The 19,818-nt window shown below is 46.1% G+C and overlaps 2 protein-coding genes and 1 long non-coding RNA gene across 4 annotated transcripts in view; 2 read left to right on the top strand and 1 right to left on the bottom strand.

Moving 5' to 3' along the window:
- Positions 1 to 379: 379 nt before the first annotated feature.
- LOC311435546 lies at positions 380 to 8,202 on the bottom strand. Its single transcript, XR_014692204.1, has 2 exons — positions 6,447 to 8,202; positions 380 to 4,616 (listed from the first exon to the last, which is right to left on the bottom strand). It is a non-coding gene; the product is annotated as an uncharacterized lncRNA (long non-coding RNA).
- Positions 388 to 19,818, top strand: part of UBE2D3 (ubiquitin conjugating enzyme E2 D3) — a 31,587-nt gene continuing 12,156 nt past the window's right edge. Inside the window, exon 1 of one of the 2 annotated variants that reach the window (XM_084516665.1) lies at positions 388 to 668. The gene's annotated coding sequence lies outside the window, so the exon portion shown is untranslated. Of the gene's footprint in view, positions 669 to 11,884; positions 12,061 to 19,818 lie in introns of those variants that run through there. The other variant, XM_084516666.1, reaches the window with a different exon arrangement.
- On the top strand, positions 8,913 to 19,718 carry LOC311436141 (uncharacterized protein; the record flags this gene model as incomplete). Its single annotated transcript, XM_084517983.1, has 3 exons — positions 8,913 to 8,952; positions 10,347 to 11,134; positions 19,102 to 19,718. 3 exons carry the CDS (start codon positions 8,913 to 8,915, stop codon positions 19,144 to 19,146), a joined length of 873 nt encoding a protein of 290 aa, XP_084374109.1. The 3' UTR covers positions 19,147 to 19,718.

Genomic DNA, 19,818 nt, shown 5'->3' with positions numbered 1-19,818 from the left:
TTGATCAAAATGAGTTGATTTAAAGTTGAAATTGCCGCGAGGAACTGAGGCAGAAACTAAACGCTCGAAGCCAGGCTTAAGGCAAACAAACGCAGCTTCTGGCCTGAATGTTGCTTTCCTACCTGTGACCCTACGTTAACTGTTCCTGATGAATCATCTTTAACTAGTGAGAATATTCCTGTGATCTCCGAGTATCTCAGCTCCCCGCCTCACCCAAGTTTAGGCTGGTGATGACTGTGTCTGATGTCCTGAGAGGGTTCCTCCTTATGCAGGCAAATGCCTGCTCTTAGACGAGATAATGAAAGAGCAAAACGTTTGATTATTCTGCAAAGATTGCAGATCAGACCCGTCATGACGTAACCTTGTTTGCGAAACTCTGGAGGAAGAATACGCGAGGCTGAAGGTGCATCAAGCAAATCCTTCAGCTGTGAATCAAACAGCTTCACGCCCCCCTGTCCTTCCCTCCCTCCATCCTTTCCTCTGCTCTTTCAGCCTCCTCTGGATGCTCGCTGTGGCCCGGGGAGCACAGCTGACATTTCACCGAGCCCTGCTGCACCGCCTTTGATCTGCGCCCCACTCAGCACCGCTCGACGCTCTGCACATGCTGCAGAGAGGAGCCGCTCGCACCGCGCCTCACCTGTCTGCACGGGCATCACCTGATGTGAGGCGTGAGTAGTTTTGGTGTATGAAGGGGTGATGTCACTGCTTGTGGAAAAACTATAAAGAAAGTGAAGCCTGAATGAGATTCTGAGCTGGAGGGGAGGCAAAAGATGGGCTTTGGGCATCCGGTGTGAACTGGGGCTCGGGAGATCTGTGTTCGCTCTCCAGCTTGGCCGCAGACTTCCTGTTTGACTTAAGGGGGAAAATGTAAGCTGCAGGCTCGCTCAGTCCTGCAGAAAAGAAGAGGGTTGTACGCAGTTGTCCATCTTTAGGGACCTAGTTACAGGGGAAGGACTTACGATCGGTTAATATCAAGAGCATGTGTGACATCTTCTTTCTGTTACAGACATTTAACCCCCTGTGTGGACATATATATGGACACAAGTCCATATCTCTTTGTGCCTCAAATCTCAGTGCTGCTGGGTATCTGGAAACTCTTGTAGCATTTTGGGAAGAATGGCAAGGTCATTTGTTGTTGCGTATTTAGCTTTGGTTTATGAATGTTTAAAGTAGAGATCGCCTCTGCCTATGTGTTTCATACTGAACATGGCCACTGAAAATCTGGTATTGGGCAGGGAATATAGGAGCTGCCGTAATAAAAGCAGCACAAAAAGCCCAAGCACAGCTACTGGAACAGAACCTAGGTCACCAATACTGAAATACAATTGTTGCTTTCAGCTGTAGGTATCCTCTATCACTAATATTTTTCAGCAACTAAGTACGTTACAGACAAGGTGCAGCTTGGAGGCCACGTGAGGAGGTCTAAGTCATTAGTGCTAGCTCAGGTCTGTTACAAGGAGTTCCCAAAATACAACTCAAAAGAGAATCGGCAAGAGGACTTGCTCCTATGCATGCTTCAGTGAGAATGGTGGAAAAATTCATGGCAGAGGTGCGGATCATGTTTGGTGGGGCTTGTTCTGTTAAGTGCAATGTTACTAAAACATTGCTGCATTGGTCCAGCTCCCAGTAGAAGTAAGTCACCTTCAGCATCCAAAAGCTGGTCAGCCCTGCTCCATCTGAACGCAGGTGAAAAGAAGCTGCTGGTGTTCCTCCTCTCTAACCCCGCATAAATTGCTTAATGCCCCTGCGCCTTTAATTCAGCTGCAGAATGAGATAATGCTTGCTGGTCTGTCTAGAACACATTAAGTTTGCAAAGGAAAAAATCATTTATAGATGATATTGATGTATTTTATTTTACCAAGTACATACCTGTAAGGATAAAGGATGAAAGATTCCGAGGTAGCAGACACACAATCCTTCCATCTCCAAAACAAGCCTAAGTAGCGCAGTAATTTGCTCAGCTTTCTTTCATGTTTATGAGCTTTTCTATCAACAGGATGTCTTGTGTTGTTAAAACCATTTTCTTGGAATTGGCATTGCCATTATCCATACCGAGCGCCTCGAATAATCTCCGCGGCAGGCAAAACTACTGTTGTCAACTAAAAACTAGCCTGTCGCCAAAGGGCTGGCTTCTGGCATCAGCAAATGCATGGCTCTATCTAGGAGGAAGCTAGACCTCTCCCTTTGTATTTGAATCATTTCACAATGGGGGTTGATTAGCTGCCGTTCCTGCTGTTTGTAAAGATCTCTTATTCTTCTGCTTCCCCAAAAGCAAGCAAAATCATGACACCCCAGAAGGGCTGCAGGAACTGTGATTCATTTCATGTGGTCTCCGTCAGTATGCAGCACTGTCAACACCCGAGTATTAAAAAAACGAGTCTCGAAGAATAAGTAAACTGGCTTAAAACACATAATCCATAAGACCATATGTATATATAAGGTTACTTTCCTGCTTTATGAACGTTGTGAGCGAGTTGCAGTTGTGTTGCAGCCAAGTTAGGTTTTCATTTGTTATTTTTACATCCAGAGGCTTAATTGCTGTTAGAAGAAAGCTGAGACTGTCGTGCTTTCACTTGACTCTCTGAACTGGCACTGGAAGCGGCTTCTGCTGGAGCTTGTGGAAAATATCTGCTCCTCTGCAGTGTGCACCATGCTCGAGAGGAAAATGGGTAGAGAAAATAAATCACTTATAAACGAATCAGGAGGGTAATTTTGGGATAGCATAATTATCATATTATAAAATTATACTAAATTATTTTACAATCAATGGGGAATGAAAGGAGAATCCAGACTGAAAGAAGTTAGCCTGCTATTACTTTTTAATCTAGCTAATGTCTAAGCATTTTACAATGTAACTATTATGTTTTGAAAGCAGGTGCTATTGTAATTGCTTAAGTAGCTGTAGTGTCCTACCGCAGCATGTATTATTGTTGCATTTTTAAATGTCCCTGTGGCTCAGAATGCTGTTTATTGTCATGGGCTGTAGAGCACTAATTTCCGAAAAGAATGAAAACAGGAATGTAAAGAAGAATGGCAAGATTTCTAAGAATTGTATCAAACTCCAAAATGCTACTTTGTGCAAGAAAGACCAGAGCCCATGTGCAATTGTACATAAGAAATAATCAGTCTTTGATCTCTCAGCCACAGGTTTAACATTTTAATTTCTTCTTCTGACTGCTGGTGCTGGGGAGTGTCTTGGGGAACTGCTATGCATAAATTATGGTTGAGGATATGAAACGAAGCTGAAGAAAATCCCAACCCAAGAAGGAATAGGTGTCTTCAGTGTTGATTTCCTAGATATCCCCAGATAAAGAACAGTTTGTCTCTTTTTACATCGTTAGATTTTTACAAGCCAGGACTGTTTTGCAATGGTCAGCATTGGTCCACAACAGTGGCTTTCATAGTCAGTAGAATATTTGCAAAAATAACACAGGATAAAACTATCCAAGTGCTATGTTACTGATCCCTGTTGCCTTTAAATAAAGCTGAGGAAGTAACTGAAGTTGTATGACGTGATACTATTGCAGGTAGCATCAGTGAAGTAGTGCTGATGATGCACATTAAATATAACATTGCAACGAGTTTTAAACTTTGATCCAATCTTTCCATCCTCATTAGTAAGTTGATCCAATACGTAACAGCTCATGAGGATCCAGACCGATCCCTGGTCGCATAAAGAATTGCACAGGTTTGGAACTTTATTGGCTTCCAGAGAGTTGCTAATTCAAATTTTTACTCATATCAGAACAAGTATCTTTAGGATACCCTACTAACTTCAAAAAAAAAGACCAGATAGGTTACTGATTTGTGGCAGGTTCTGCCTGGTTTGTTGCAACAAAACAGACTACAAAATCCCCAGACTGTCCCCTGGGAGGAAGCTGCAGTGATGAAAAACAGATACCTCCTCCCCTGCGCTGAAGGACCGACAGAGGACAAAGCCGACATCAGCGGCACACTACTACACGGACAGCTGTGAGTAACAGCACTACCAACAAATCCAACCAGCTCTCTCAGCATGGGAATTCCAGGGAAAAGAAGCACCGTGTGTCATGCGTTCTCAGCAGGGAACCGACTGCACACTATTCCCTTTCGAACTGCATTGATCTCTGCTGTCAGGGAAGACTGTATCCTTGACCAGACAGCTAAGGCTGTCTTTGTCCCCTGAGTACTTTACTCCCTGGTGTAATAGCTGTCACTGAAAGATATTTCCTTCATTTTGGAAGGCAAAGGTGAGCATGCCACAAGACTGATTCCTGTGACGCAACGTGCATTTGTTGGCAGTGCCTAATTATAGCACAGAAAAACTACCGGCTTCCCCTCCCGAGGACAGAGTACACGATCTCCGCAGTACGCCTGCACTCTGCTCTCAACTTCTTCCTGTGTCACGCTGCCCACTGACACCGCAGTAAAACGGCACTCGATCATTCCTCAGGCTGCTGTGAAACAGCAGCGCTCTGGAGATTTCTCAGCCTGCCTCCCTCCTCAAGGCTAAGCTGTGCCAGATCTAGGTAGTTGGCTGTTTCCTCGAAGATTTCTAAGTCACTTTCTCGCTCCGAGATACCATCAGAGTCTCGTATCAACTCTGCACGTCACCCCAGTGCAGGGAGATGCAACATCTGCAAAGTAAAAGCATTTTGTAAAAATCTCTTTATTTTTTCCCCTCTAATCAGCAGTGAAAGCAACCGACACGAAAAGTAGGCTATAATCACATCACATCAAAGTTCAAAAGGTTTCCTTACTTTACAGGAAAGGTGAGCCTAATGGCTGTGAAAGATAAAAATTAAATGGAAAATGAAAAAGAAATACACAGTAATTAAGAGGCATTTGTCTAGATCAACACGCTAGGAGAGTGCTCCTGGAAAACAGAAAAAGATTTAGTGCCCCTTCTTTTTAGAGAAGAAAGTCTTTTATTGAAAATTATTCTTGTCATAAGTATCTATATTCAGTTTATTAAGATACTTGAGAATGTTTTAAGCTGCTTCCCCAGGAGGCACTGAATTATTTTTCTTCATTTTTTTCACACTTTTATGTGCGTTTGGTGCCTGAGCAAGATGTTATTTTGATAGCTTCAGGGACAGAAATGTTCTAATTTTTCAGAAAGCAGGTACAGTAGAAATGAATGCCACACACCATCCCTCAGAATGTCTGTCCGACAAGACTTGGTTTGTCAAATATCCTAAACTATGTAAGGCTGAGCACATCATTTAGTCTGAGAGTACCTGAGCCCTCCACGCCTAATTGCGGCCGTGTTTGTTTTTCTGATACAGAAGCTATGCCGAGATCACAAAATCATTTAACAAAGGCCACCAAATATTCAGGAAGGACTAACAAATTCTCTTTTTCCAGTTAACTTGAAATTTAAATTGCTATGACAAGAAAATTAGTATCTTTAGATGCCACTAATAAGTCTTTAAACCAGTTTTTTTTTCAGAGTTTTGAGGTATTTTTTTCCAGATAAAGTCCCATTATTAAAAAAAAAAAAAAGTTACTTTTTCTTGAATGGCTGCAAAGAATGCTTGACCTAGAAGAAAAAAAGTTTTCAGGAGTGGAGAAACAAGGTCAACCTTGCTTTCTATTTTGCAAAATTTTCAACGACGTGCCAACCATGTTTCATGACTATCATGTGTGTCACAAGCCACCCGCCCGGAAATACTGCCCTGATCCATCCCCGTAACCATAATGATGAATCGTGTAACAACTGGCTAATTTCAGTATTGGTGATTTAGAGTCATCAGCAATATTTCCCAAATTACACCGACAGCAAACTAGAATAGTATTCCTTCCTTCCAAGAGCTATATTTGGCGGTAATTACCTGGGCATTTGAACTCCAAGCAACCTCTTGGACATTTTAATTGGGACATACCAAAACCTGAAAAGATCAGGCAAATCTTTAAAGATGAGGTTGCTCAAGGGACGGAGTAAAACGAGTCGTAGTAACACGATACTTGGATAGTTACATCCATTGTCCAAATACATTGCATAAACTTCTGGCAGTTCAAAGACAAACCAAACCAAACAAAAAAACATTAAATATTTCCGTGGACTTTCCTATTTACCTAAATCATTAGAGTGAAGTGTGTCAATATAGTATCAGACAATTAAAACACGGCAGTGTACAAAGCTATGTAATAATTCTGCCAGGGAAACAGCATTAGTTTGTATAAAACCTCCTGTCTCAACTAAGACGAAGGGCATTAAATACACAAGTATAAAGTACAGTATCAGTGTCCTGATTGGCACGGGCCAACTAATTGCCTGTAAGTAACCAAACAATGAACTCAGAATGTAGTGAGCCAGCTGAATTGAAGCCTACGCATCTGATCAAGCAATGCAGCACGCTGTGAAGCCTGACCAGCCTTACCTGTAGCAGGGAGCCCATGAAATACGTTACCTAGCCTGTCTGAATAATGAACTGTCATCCTGATCGTCGGATCTGGACTTTTACCTTGTATTAGGCAAATTGTTCAAAGCGTTTGTCGAGCCCAAATGCTCCTCAAAGACTGCGGTTTGCTCGGTACGTTTGCATCCTGGAACAGGCATTGGAGGAGCAACCAAATGAGGACGGTCTGAATCTGACTAGTAATCAGTTACCTCAAAGTAATAAAAAACCAGACATATCTTGAAAGTGCAACAGAGACTCCTTTGATGTCTCCTTTAGTAAACACAATAGGCCAAATTAGGTACTGCTGTCAGCTGCTGCAAGAGCCTCGGTCCTTTTCAGTAAGAGTGCTACAGCCTCAGCACTCAGTCTGCTGGCAGCCGGAGGGGTCAAAAAGCAGGTACAACGAGGAAAAACAACCAACTCCGAAGTCAGGGGGTGAAGTAGGTCACCATTAAGCACCTTTCTGAACAGATCTCCAAGTGATGTAACCCAGCCTACTGGAGCTGATAACGCTGCTTTGCTCCAGAGAGGTGTTTCACCTGCTCAGTTCAGCCTGCGTTAGCTGATCTCAGCAGCTGTGCCTACCCTCTCAGCCCCTCACACCCCTACGTTAGGATGCTATTTTGCCATATATATATAAGTATAATTTGTGCTTGCTTATGAATGTAAAGAATTCATCCAAAAGGAGAAAGCTAACGTAGTTAATAACTACATGGCAACACAACTTTTTTTTTTTGCAAATGGGCATCGTAATTGCACCGTGCATATGCCCACCTGTGAGGTTTCATGCTTCAATATCCATAGGGCTGAATCAGCACAGAAAATAAACATTCCTTTGACACAAACTGCTGCTGACTTGAAAGGAGTATCTCTTTCATTGAGATCAAATGGTAGTCTTTCTAGAAAAAAAAATAAATCTGTGAATACTAATAAATATCCTGTAGCAGTTTTCAGACATTCAGTTGTTTAGGTTTGTGAAAATAACATAATGAACTTTATGTTGTCAAAACTTTCTGCTTGTAAAATAGCTCTTGCTTCTCCTAAGGATTTCAGGAGGAGAAAAATCTTCCCCTGAAAAAAAAAAAAATGTTGTCACTACAAGACTAAAGAAGTCCTAAACAATGAAGTGCTAAGCAAAATCCTGAAGGCCAAAAGATTTTGTGGAGTCTGTTGATCTTGGTGTAAGGTGCTGAAGTATTTTAAATTCTTGTGAATCCCACACGGCGTTGTGTGAGCTGTGAACCCTCAGCATGCTATTCTTCAATAAAGCGCTCAAGCTTTTCACCGAGACTTGCATGTGGACCTAAATGTTAGATCTGACAACTCCCTGCATATAGCAGCAAAACCTTAAAATAGCTTATTGTGCTTTGCCCCATGACCTAGCAGTGAGACAGAAAGCCCTGCTATACAAAGGGAACATGTGGGATAGCTGGGAAATTGTTTCAGTGAGGATGTCAGAGAAGCTGTTGAAGAAATAATGCAAGATGAAGAGTTGCCAGGCTGGATCTTTGATCTTGTATTCCTTAGAAAGGTAACTGCTGCCTAACACATTGACCTTGGGCTGGACTCCAGATGTGAAAGGGTTTTACCACGTCTTCCCAACAGAAAGTGAAGAAATGGCCCTGGAGGTAGCAGCTGGGAGCTGAGCACATGCTACGAAGGCTGGAGCTGTGACCTTGCCATCCTTCTTGAAGGGGAGAAGCCCCCAGCTATACGGGAAGGGCTGCTGGCCTTTGGTATTTAAAACACAGATCAGATGGAACCCAGTGACATCCCCAAACCTGTTTTTCTTCCACTGTCATGTAATGGCAGCACTCGGGTTGGCAAGCTCAGTCTTTTTTTTTTTTTTTTTCGATTTGTTGCATTAAAAATAGGTGATCAAACAATCTTATTTTATCAGCTTTCCCCTGTGATCTTATTCCTCACGGTCTCCGCCGAATCAAATGGGTCCCCAATAAGGTGAGATTTGCTCAGACTGAAGAGGGATTTGACTTGCAACCTCGATTTATGATAATTAAAGGAAAAACAAGTTGGACAGGATGCTGAAGAGAAAATTGAGGCCTGGTAATACGTGCAAACAGGGAGAAGCTGTTGTTGTTTTTCATCTTCTTAGTGCTTTGTTTTCCAGCAGCAGAAGCTGTTGTGTTTTGTCTCTTCCAAACAGAAACTAATAATGATCTATGGGATGCACTAATGAGAAGGGTGGCTTTCTTTTTTTAAAGTAATTTTTTATTTTCCTGAAAAGGAAGACATTTTCCTCTTTCAGCTATATGAAGTGTTGCATATGGAATGCTGCTTGGAGCCTTGGGTGCTCGGTTGATCCACCTGTTTTGGAGACAGGTAGCATGGGAGAAACGTAAAAATGGCTGGTCTAAAGCAAGCAGAAGTGAAAATTTAACACCGATGTGCAAGCCAGCTACACTTAACTAAGGCTGGGCTGCTTTTCCCTCGAGTCCTCTCCATTCTGAGAAAAGTGCTATAACAATATATCAAGGCGGTCTCCATTCGTGCTTGCACTGCTGGAACATCATGAAACGGCTGAGAGGGGCTGGCACAATCAGCACTCAGGGTACTGACCATTTGGCTGCACTGGGCCCTGTAATGCTGCACTTAAAAAACAAACAAACAAAATTTAGGGAGAGAATTTGAGTCAAGTAGGCTATTCCCGGTATTTTTGCAAACCATTCATTACCATGCCACATCTACTGAGCAATTTTGCATAATAAACGTCAGAAAACCTAACCCAGCTCCACTGGCACACAAGGATTGGGCATGGTAATACCTCCATTCAGCCACTTCTGAGGATTAGCTTCAAAAATCAAATTAAAACGAAACAAACCCAAATAGACCGGGCAGTTGCACAGTAAGTTGCAACACCCATCTTCAGCAACCCTCATCTAAGCCTCTTGCATTTTGTGTTATTAATATGAGGGATCTGTGCAAGTAGCATGCAGTACACCTACTGCATATGGTAAAGGTGAGAAACCTGGGTGCGTGCCACATCGTGGGTATTCCTACTGAAGTAAAATATTTATTTGAGGTTATTAATATCCTAAAACTGAGGGGAAAACACACAGTTTTCACCCTGCAGTTTGAGGAAAAGGAGACGAGGGTGAAAAGCATGACGTTCTCCAGGCAGGGCTGTGTGCCGTGACTCGCAGAAGTTGTCCCAGCACTGTAACTACACTTGGTTTTCATACCTAAACAAATCGTTATTTTTAATCTATTGTCCCAATTGTATTTAATGGCATTTAAACTGATGTGTTTGTTTGAAAAAATGAGCATTAAGCACCACAAAGTGTTTCTCTAAAAAGGAATACTGAAGTGATGTATGCAAACCTGTGTCTGAGGAACGGCTATAACCAAGAAGTATACTCAACACTAATGTACTGATTTCAACCTGTAACTGCTGAAATTCAGGTAAAAAAACCTGATTTACCAAATTAACAAATACCCATTGTCAATTTGTTAATTAATACCAATTAGCAGGGAAAACTACACACTCTCAGCAGCATGTTTGTGCAGTAATTTATTCCCTAAATTGTCCTGCAAAATGATAATGTTAAGGTAGATCTAGAGTCTTAATAGAGAGGTCATTAGTCTCAAATAATAATTAAAAGATGTGGAACTGAAATATTGCTAGGTACCCCGGTTTCCTGAGATGACAATAAAGAAGTTCAGGAAATTTATAAGCAATTTAAGAGAGAGGAAATGTCTGTGACAGAAAGGAAGATGTACTGAAGATTTGGAGCAGTAAAAATATCCTTAATCCAGACTGCGGCAAGGACCAGCAAGGTGTTTTTCAGCAATATTCGTGATTAGGACAACAGGAATATTAACGCAGTAATCGGGGCTCCATTTCCTGACCGTGGTATTTAATACAATTGAAGCGATAAGCAGAAAACGTAGATTACAACAGAAAAAAATACAAAAAAAATGTAGGAAGAATACAGACGGGCTGAGCGTGCCACCTCCCCTACACCCCCCCCCCCCCCGTATCTCGGGGCCCCGCTGCCCCCGGTCGCCCCCTCAGCAGGGGCAGCGCTCTGAGGCGCTCCGCGGAAGGAGACGGCAGCGCGGAGAGAGAGAGGCGGCGGAGGGATACCGCCCGCCCGCCCCAGCGCAGCCGCGTAGACCCGGCGGCCGCCATTTTGTGTGCGCGCAGCCACGCCGGGGCAGGGCGGCGGCCGGGCGGGGCCCCGCCGTCATCAGCCGCGCCGGGCTGCGGGGCGAACTCTCGCGAGACCGCCCCCGCGGGAACACACAGGGGCAGGGGCGGGGAGCGGGCGCCTCGGCGGCCCCGCCCTTCCCCGCCCCGCCCCTCACCGGAGGCCACGCCCAGTGGGCGGAGCCAGCGGGGAGGCCCCGCCCCCTGCCCTCCCCTCCCCTCCGCTCCCGGCGGCCGGGCCAGGCTGAGCGGCGGCGGAGCGCGGCCGGCGCCTCGCGGCTCCTTCCTCCTCCTCCTCCTCCTCTTCTTCATCTTCCTCATCCTCAGCCCCAGCCCCGGCCTCCTCCCGGCGCACGGCCCCGCCGCCCGCAGGCAGCCCCGGCTCCGGGCGCTCCATCTCGGGCGCCCCCCTCGGCCAGCTTCCGGAGGAAGGAGCGGCGCGGCGCGGCTGCCCCCTCCCCCTGCCCGCCTTCCTCCTCCTCCTCCTCCTCCTCCTCCTCGCTCCGGAATCACCGCGGCGCACGGACGGGCCCGGCGGCGGCGGCGGCACTCGCACACAATGGCGCTGAAACGCATCAACAAGGTGAGGAGGCCGTTCCCCCCCCCTCCCCTTTTAATTAATTATTAATTATCATCATTATTATTATTATCATGATATATTTTTTTATTTAGCCGGCTGCGCCACAACCCTCGCTGATCAGGGTTTTTAGGGGGAGGGCACCCAGCACGGCTGGGACCGCGGTGTTGGGGTGTTGGTGTTGGGGTGTGTTTAGGGGTGAGCCCAGCCCGGCTCGGCCCCGCAAGCCGTGAGGATCCCAGCCCGGCTCCGAGGCCGAGCAGCAGCGGGGCCAGCCCGGTGTCAGCCCCACCGGGGGCTCCGTGGGGCCGGGGAGCGGCTCCCACCCCCCCCCCTTTTCCTTCTCCTCCCCCCCGCGGCGCGGAACTTGTTCCCCGCATCGTAAGATGGCGGCGGGGCCGGGCCGGGCCCTCACCGGGCTCCCGCAGCCCCGGGGAGGCTCCTCCGCGGCTCCCCCCGAGCCCTTTTCCCTTTATCTCTCCCCCCCTCCTCACACACACACCCCACAACCCCCCCCCCTCACCCCATACCCTCGGCCTCACGGAAGCCGCGTTGCACAATCGCGGCTTTCGCAGCGCGAGCGGGAAGGGAAAAAGGAAAAAAAAAATAAATAACAAAACACCACAAAAACAAAACGAAACGAAAAAAGGGGAAAAAAATAAAAAATAAAGTGGAGGGGAGGGAAGTTTAAAGCGCTGCCCGCTGACGGGAAAGGCCCCTTTTAACACCCCCCCCCCCCCTCCCCTCAGCAAGATGGCAGAAAGGCGCCGTGTCCCGGCACCTCAGGGCGCCCGGGGGCTGCTGCTGCCACAGCCCCGCCGCCTCCCTGCCCTCCTCCCAGGGCTATCGCCGGGCTCGGGGCTCGGTTGGGATACTCCCTGCTCTGCTTTGTCATCAGCTCCTGCTTATGAAACTGCAGCCGGGCGCCGCAGGTGAGAACGCACGGTTAAAAGCGCAGGGGGGGGTGGTTGTGCTGTGGAGGGAGGCAAACCCTCCCTGCAGCCACCGGGCTTGGTGGTCGAAGCCTTGGAAAAGCCTTGAAACGATTCGTCCGAACTTGGGAATCGGTAACCCACCCGCCCGGCTTCACGGTTTGGGCCTGTTGTGTGCGGTTTCCAGGCCTGCATTAATCCTCACGCTCTACAGGAGCAGCGAGCTGCTTTGCTCACCCTGTGCCGGAGTTTAGGATTCGTGCTTGTTTGTTTGTTTTTTTGTTGTTGTCCTTTTTTTTTTTTTTTTCGTAAGGTGCTATTTTTAATCTATTTCATCACCCTGCTACAAGATACGCTTCCAAATTCACATGGGGGTTTACGGTTTCGATTTTGTTTTCGCCGGCCTGGAAAGTCAAAATGGTGATGAGCAGCCAGGCTGAAACCAGTGCTTGCGAGGCGCTTTCTCCTTCAGCGTGGTTTCCGATAAAAGCGTTTGCTCGGATTGAGGCTGAAATCCAAAAATAGGAGGACTGATTTCATGACGAGGCTGTTTTGAATTGGGATTTTAGTCTTACCGACCTGTAAAGCCAGGGAATGGCCCTGTGACACCGGTGATCTGGGATCCCCTGTCTTCCTACAGTAAGGTCACAGATCAGACCTTGAAACTCTGCTTCCTTGCAGTACGTAGTTGGCACTAGATCAGAGCAGGCTAAAGAGAGACCAGGACCTCACAACATTGTAATCACACGTAGCTGGTTTAGTCTGACTCCTGGCATTACCTGTCAGGGCTGGAACTCATTGTCTCCTGCAGCCGATGACATCCCAAACATACTGGGAAGGCGTTTTCAGGGTCTCTGACCCACTTCTTCTTTATGGCCTTGTGTTCTGGGTAAAATAAAATCCTTCATTATCCATGGCTAAATAAAATTAGCTTGTGTAGATGTAACCTGAAGTATGTAGCACCTTCAGAGTGCTGCCGAGCTAGCAAAGTCAGCTTTCTGACTTGGAAACGAAAGCACATGAGTGCTCGTGTGTTGTGCGTTGGGTTACCTGCTTCTGGAACGTGCTGCACTGAGCTCTTCCAGCTGCAGGAGCCGTCAGGTACACAGCCAGTCCCAGGAAGATGACGTTATGCTGGATCTCATCCTCGCATCTGTGCCGTCTGCCCCGAGGGTGGCCTGCATTCGATCGGCAAAACTCGGCTTTATTGACACGGCTCGCTTTGCGAAAGAGTGGCAGTTGTTTTATTGTGCCAATAAACGGCTTTTGCCACGGGATAATGGGAAACAGCTAAAATTAAGACATGGGTTCCTTCCCCGAGGAGGATGATTTTTATTTTTTTTTTTCCCCAAATAAGCACAAGGGCAGTGGAACGAATGAGCATCTGTTTATGAGCTTGTACGTAAATGCTCGCTGCGTGCTTGTTGAGCGGTAGCCGCTAAATTAGCATCCCGTGGTCGCTGCAGCGCTGGCGCCTGGGTTCGAACAGCATCACGTCTCCGTCGAGGGGAAACTTTCACACTGGAGTGCGGGGCCGGGAGCGCGTGAAACGGGGAAAAACTCGGGGAGGTGACGTCATCGGCAGGCATCCGTTTTATCACTGCTGTGTACATCCGTTAGGGCAAAGCGGTGTGGAAGGCCTAAAAATAGAATAAATGCAGGAGGTGGGGATGCGTGCACGGAGCGTCTCGTCGGCGAAATCCTTCGGAAAACTTGTGCCTGCCGCCTTTCGTGTCCGTTTGGGGAAAGGCGGTGCAAGCCAGCATCGTGATGTCAGGGGATGTTATTAGGGAAAAATTAAGTGGAGCAGGCATCCTGGAAGCTGGAGGTGGCAAAACCTTTTACTGCTATGTAAGTACGCATAGGAGGCTTCTGTTGGCAGGCGTAGAGTGGAGACTAAATAACAGTTTTCCTCAAGGTTACAGCCTCCAGCACTATTCCTAGATGTATATTTAATTGCAGCTGTGCTCCCCCCCACTGCCCTCCTCTAAACGCTCAAAATAAGAAATGCTACGAACCCTGGAGGCATTCATCATATTTTTAGGAGATTGGATGCAATGTACAGGGATGAAGGCAGCACGAAAATCTGCATCACTTGAACCGAAGGTGTAACTTGCGTAGAGGCAATTCAGTTGAAATGTTATAAAACCTGCTTGTTACATTCGTTTGAAATTACCAGTTGTTTATTTTCAACTTAGGATAAAAAATTAAAAGTGGGCCTATCTAGAAAAGCTGACTGTTTGGAATTAGGCTTTGCTGGGTGAAACCTGCATGACTTTATTTTTGCAGGCTGTCTTGATTTGCTGTGCTCATTCAAAATCATTAAATACCTTGAACTTAGGGGATTGATCTTGCACTTTGCGTGAATGTCTAGAAATAAGTCTGAATTTGTTTAGGGGCTCAGGAAGTTGAGGTCAATTAGCTGATGAAATGCAGTTGATGTGAGATTAGTTCAAATGCTTTAAACGTTTGTGAATGCACTCTGTGTCTTGTGTTACCTTTTTAATACTTGTGTTAATTCACCTCAGCCTGTCCAGGGGTACTCAAAATAGATGAGTCTTGTGTCAGGTAGGTAACGCTGCGGGGCCTTGGCGCTCGGTGGTTGGAAGGGTCACGGGTAGCCAGAGGGCAGCGAGGGATTTTGAGTCCTGACATTTCAGGATGGAGTGTTTGGGAGGAGCGAGTGTTGAACACCTTCAGTGTTTTGTTTGAGAAACAGAGCAAAATTACTCAGCATCACCTGGAAGCTGTCATCGCGTAAATTCTGTTTAAGATTTGGCTTGCTTGAATAGTCAAAGTGACATTTATCCTACAAACTGACTGTTATTAAAATGGAAATAATGCTTCTTAATTGGGTAGGTTTGACACCCATATTCAAGTACAGCGCTTCCTATAAGGCCCTGAGTGTGCTCTAAGAACTGATCTTTTTTTTTTTTTTTTTTTCCTTTCCTGGAGTGGAAAATGAATGCTTCCATACCTAGGAAGTTTGAGCTGCAGGAACTTGAAGGTTTCTCCCGTTAATTGGGCTCTGCGCTTGTGAGACAAGTTGCCGGTCAGCATAGGTCTTGAAGTGTGCGCGCTGGAATCGGGGTTGTAATCTCGCTTAGGTAATTTACAGGACTTCGGGGATCAATAATCCATTAGATGAGTACTTCTTGCATACCTTAAAAACAGACTTCTGGTCTGTTGAAGGATTTGGGTGGGATAATGCGCCGGGTAAAAGGTTGTCTAGCCAGCGTTTTCTTTACAATCATTCCAGCTTTTAAAGATCTGTTTTTTGAAAGGAAGCCAACGCTTTGGGTATTACTCCCTACACGAGTTTCTTCTTCTGCAGGAGAGCTGAGGCACAGCTCTGCGAAACGAGCTCCCTTCAGCTGCCTCCCCGCTCCGTGAGCAGCTCCGGAGCGCTAATGCCTTCCTTCGCGCTGCTGCATGGCCGGGTGGGATACAAACAGCTGTAGCAGCAGCTGCTGAACACGCAGCAGCGATCTGCCTCCTGCCACAGGCATCTCTGTGCCTTGCAGAGGCCACCTCTCCAGCCTGGCATGCTCCCATGCCAGTGGGTGTTTTCCTGGCAGACCTGGGTCAAGCTGAGTAAGGAGGGAGAGAGGATGGAGCTCCTTGGCCTCGGCTGGCAGCTGGTAAGGAGCGGTGGCAGGGGTAGCGCCTCTCTAATTCGGATCAGGGCATCGATACACAACGTCAAATAAGCCTTTCTGCTGTGGATAGGATGGTTTTGCTGCTTTAACTGCCCGCCCTCTGTTCTCCTATGGGTCCCTCCCTGTGCATCAGAGCTGGCAGGTGGGAACACGTGCCTTGTGCTCCAACATCAGGGCTGAAACCCCAATATAAGCTGACCTCGGTTGGTAGTTCACATTAACACACTCTGCATCGAAACGGCTGAGGTACAGGCGTGTGTTTTCTCCTGTGACTGACGTGCTGTAGGAATCGGCCGGTAGGACGTGCAGGAAAAAATAAACTAGCCAGGGTACGAAACGAGAGCAGCTGGGATAATGTATATAGGAGCGCAGTCAGCAGCGCGTTCCTAAACATAATTGTGTCTGTCAAGTTGGCTTTAACGGTAGAGAGCCTTAAACAATGTTGAGTTGCACAAGCTGGATAGTTTTGGGAACTTCTTGAACCTACGTTTAATCCTTCAAACTCTAAACAGGAACTACTGAAGGCTCTTTTTGCTTTTTTTTTTTGTTTTTTTTTTTTTTAATGTTTTAAATCTAAACTTTCTCATCGGTGGACTTTTTATGGGGCGCTGATCCGTTACGTTAAATGTGGTAGGTTGTGCAAGGGAAGCCATGCAAAAAATTAGTTAAAATTACATTTACAAGTTTAAATTAGCCTTTATGCCTTCGGCAACTATTCATCAAACACTTCGGTGTAGACAGGGTTTACTGAAAAATGGGCATTGTAGGTTTCAGGACTGAAAGCTAAACGGAAAGGGTTTTTTTTAAACATTGTTCAGTGCATATTGATGCACAATAGTTAGCTTCAATATTAAAATTTTGATTATAGGAAGCCTTTGTTCTGAACATCGCTCCTATGAGATGTGTGGTAGGTTAGGCATCTTCAAGGTCTCACTGTAATTGTGATGATTTTTATTCTGGTGTCAAGAAAGAGAGAAGGGAGGATGTCAGGCTGCTTTGCAAATGTTAGGGCCTAGAGGAAAAAAAAAAAAAGGAAGGAGACGAAAGTTTAATCCTTTCCCTGAGCATCTGGCCACCAGAGTTTGAGGCTGAACTGAGGGCGGATGCTCGAGTGGTGTAGGTCGTGGTGGTGGAGGGGGGCACGAGGGCTGTGCTGAGCTCTCGGCTGTTTTATGGGGAGTTTCCTCTCCAACCTGGGCTGAGGTTGGCCCGGTGCTCGTTGCTTCCGTCGTCTTCGTGTTCCTGGTAAACACGAGTGCCCCGCTCTCAGGCTGTATTTCCCAACCTTTGCTCGCCTATCCAAGTAATTACGCCAGGCAGTGCTGTAAATCGGATGACTGCAAACTTTGTTTTTCCTTTTGGACTCGGTTTTCATTTGTCCTTTCCCTGCGTAGCAGAGGAGAATCCCCTGAACGATGATGTGCCAGATAAGCAACGCCCCCCATCTGTTCCCCCAGTTCAATGTGGTGGTCCCAGTCTGTTTATAAATACTCTTCTAAACCCTGCTTGTTTGTTTTTTTCCCCTCTTCTGCTCTTAAAGACCCTTCTGGACGCCAATATTCTCTGGGTAGCTGAGCTGGAGCTGAACTGTGAGAGCATCTGCAGTTCACCTCGGGAACAGCTTGGGAATTTTTTTACATCGTTGGCTCAGCGTGAGCTGATTCTGTGCCTAACTATGCCTCGCTTTGAATGTAGTTTTTTAAAATTTGTTTGTTTTTCCAAGTGTATCATTCTGAGTTGATGCTGAACGTAAGCTGCCCCTTCGTTCCCCAGCCGTTCTGCTTCATTTAGCTGTGTGCCTCTCACTTCTCTTGTGGCCGGTTTCCACCGCGTGCCTTCGTGTCTGGGTGCTGCTCTGTTGCAGAACCGACGATCTGTGGTTCTCACAGGGGAAGCTTGTAAGTGAAAGTATGTCAAGTGTCAGGATCCAGCCCTCAGAAGCTCGGGAATGGCAGAATTAAAACCCCCCAGTTATCACTGAACGAGCAGGAAGTGAACCCGAACTGCACACCACATTTTTTCCCTTCTGAATATTTTAGGCAGTGTTCAGTCTTCATCCCGTGCTGATGTGCATTTGTGTTTTTGTAACCCTGTGATTTTCGGAGGACGGTTGTTGTTGTAATAGCCCAGAATTGGTGTGTGTGAAGCAGTCAGATTTTCTTCGTCTTGACTAAGACAGCTGCTGTGGGTTTTGGTTACTTGTGGGGAAACAAGCCATATTTCTGAGTCCAAAGCGCAACTGTAGGCTTTGCTGCCACCTTTTTTGAGTTTGTGCTGAATGCCTTTTTGGTGAGTGACCTCCTTTTCCAGTCAGATCTGTCCAGCTACAGAGGTGAGCTCTGGGAAAGGCTGGAGTAGAATAGAGTGATATTTTAGCTGTTGTAACAGTGAAATTTGCTGGAGACCATTGCCTACATTGTACACCTTCCAAATTTCAGAGCAGGTGAGAAGAGCTGTAGACAATAGCCCCTTTCACAAAGGTCTGGGTGCTGAAAGGCAGGTTCTCTGGCGAGATAGCAGGTAGTCATCCGAGTAGTTTGCATCAGTCCAGGCACACAAAGTGACTTAATTACAGCTGCACAGCAGTTTGGCATTTCCTTCGACTGCTCGGTTTAAAACCTGGATATTTCAATGTCTGTTTTTTAAGACGACATCATCATATTGTTGCTACACGTTGTACAACCAAGATGCAGTGGGTTGCCTGAGAGGTTTTATACTATGGAGACGACATCCTGAAAATTAGAACAAGCGAAATAATCAGGATGGAGATGATCCCAAGCCTTACGTTCCTGGCCATAGTGGCTTGGGTTTGTGAAGAAGCACTCTGCTCTCCGGCCCTCGGTTTTCTGTAAACAACAGCCTACATCCTTTTGTATTATGCACTGTCATTATACGTAGTTTGTATCCATATTTTTAAGCGTTAGCCATCAGGTCGGTCTGTTCGAAATGGATAGTTTTCTGGTGGCTACACTCGTGTGTTGTGCCAGTGTCGTCGTATTCAGCTTAAAAATCCACATTCAGACTCTTTTTTTCAAACGGTTATTTTCTGCTTCCAGGGATAATTAATTTTCATGCTGAAACGAATGTTGCAAATGCAGGTGTGTGGGATAAAGCAGTAGTTCTTTGCTGGCTGACACTTCTTAATCTTCAAACAGGCTTAAATGTTCTTCCCCTCCCTTTATAGCTGCTTCCAATCCTTTCTTTTTTAAAGCTGTTTTCAGCTGTGAGCTAATGAGTAAAGACTAATGGAGTGAATTTTTGGATGCTTAGTTATTCGAGCTGTCCTGTTTATGACAGACTATATTAGACGAGCACTCAAATGCTGGTTTTTGTGTGGCTTGGTGATTTTGTTTTGTTATGTGTGGTGTTTCTTTTCTTTTAGGCTTCTGATCTAACTGCATATCACCTTGCAGTCCCTCCAGTGTAGAACAAGTCAGTGTCTGGAAACTTAAAGCAAATAAACTTCATTCTTCTCATTGTGCTCTCTTGACTAGAAACCAGCAAGCCACAATTTATGATTTTAACAAGTAACCGTGTTACGAACCGATATTAAGTCTAACTATGCATTTATGCCAGTGAAGATGAGTGATGTTCTGCCACTCTGTATTTAAGTCAGCTGCTACTATCATTAAAAATAAGCCCTGGCTATTTCCAGCTTAAACTAGAAAAATGTAGCAGCGGATCTGCAGGGAACGTGAATTCTGAGCAATGGGAAGCGAAGGAGCTGCTGCCACCGACAGCTCTGCTTGGTGCCTTGCAAGGAGGGAGCTTTCCTGGGCAGCAGGCTGCTGTTTGCTACTGGGTTTGGAAACCTGAAAGGCCTGGAAACGTGAAGAAGTGTTGTGAAGAACCGTGAGGAGAGCAACTAGTTGCCTGCAGTACTTCCCTTCGTGGTCCTGCTCGTGTCTGTTTGGATGAGGCGTCCTTCGTCATTCTTTAAATGTTCTTCACCCTTCGGATGACTGCTGTAATCTTTCTAAACAGCTGGCGGAGAGGAATTGTTTGAGGGTTCTTCAGCAGCTCTTCTGTCAGGGAAAAAAACAAAAGGCATTGGTGGTTTATGGTATTGCCCAGGATCCTGCGTTCACAGTCACGTGCC

The sequence above is a fragment of the Aythya ferina genome, assembly GCF_964211825.1.
Source record: "Aythya ferina genome assembly, chromosome: 4".
NCBI classification, from domain to species: Eukaryota; Metazoa; Chordata; class Aves; order Anseriformes; family Anatidae; genus Aythya; species Aythya ferina.
This window is presented reverse-complemented; position numbering and strand designations above follow the sequence as displayed.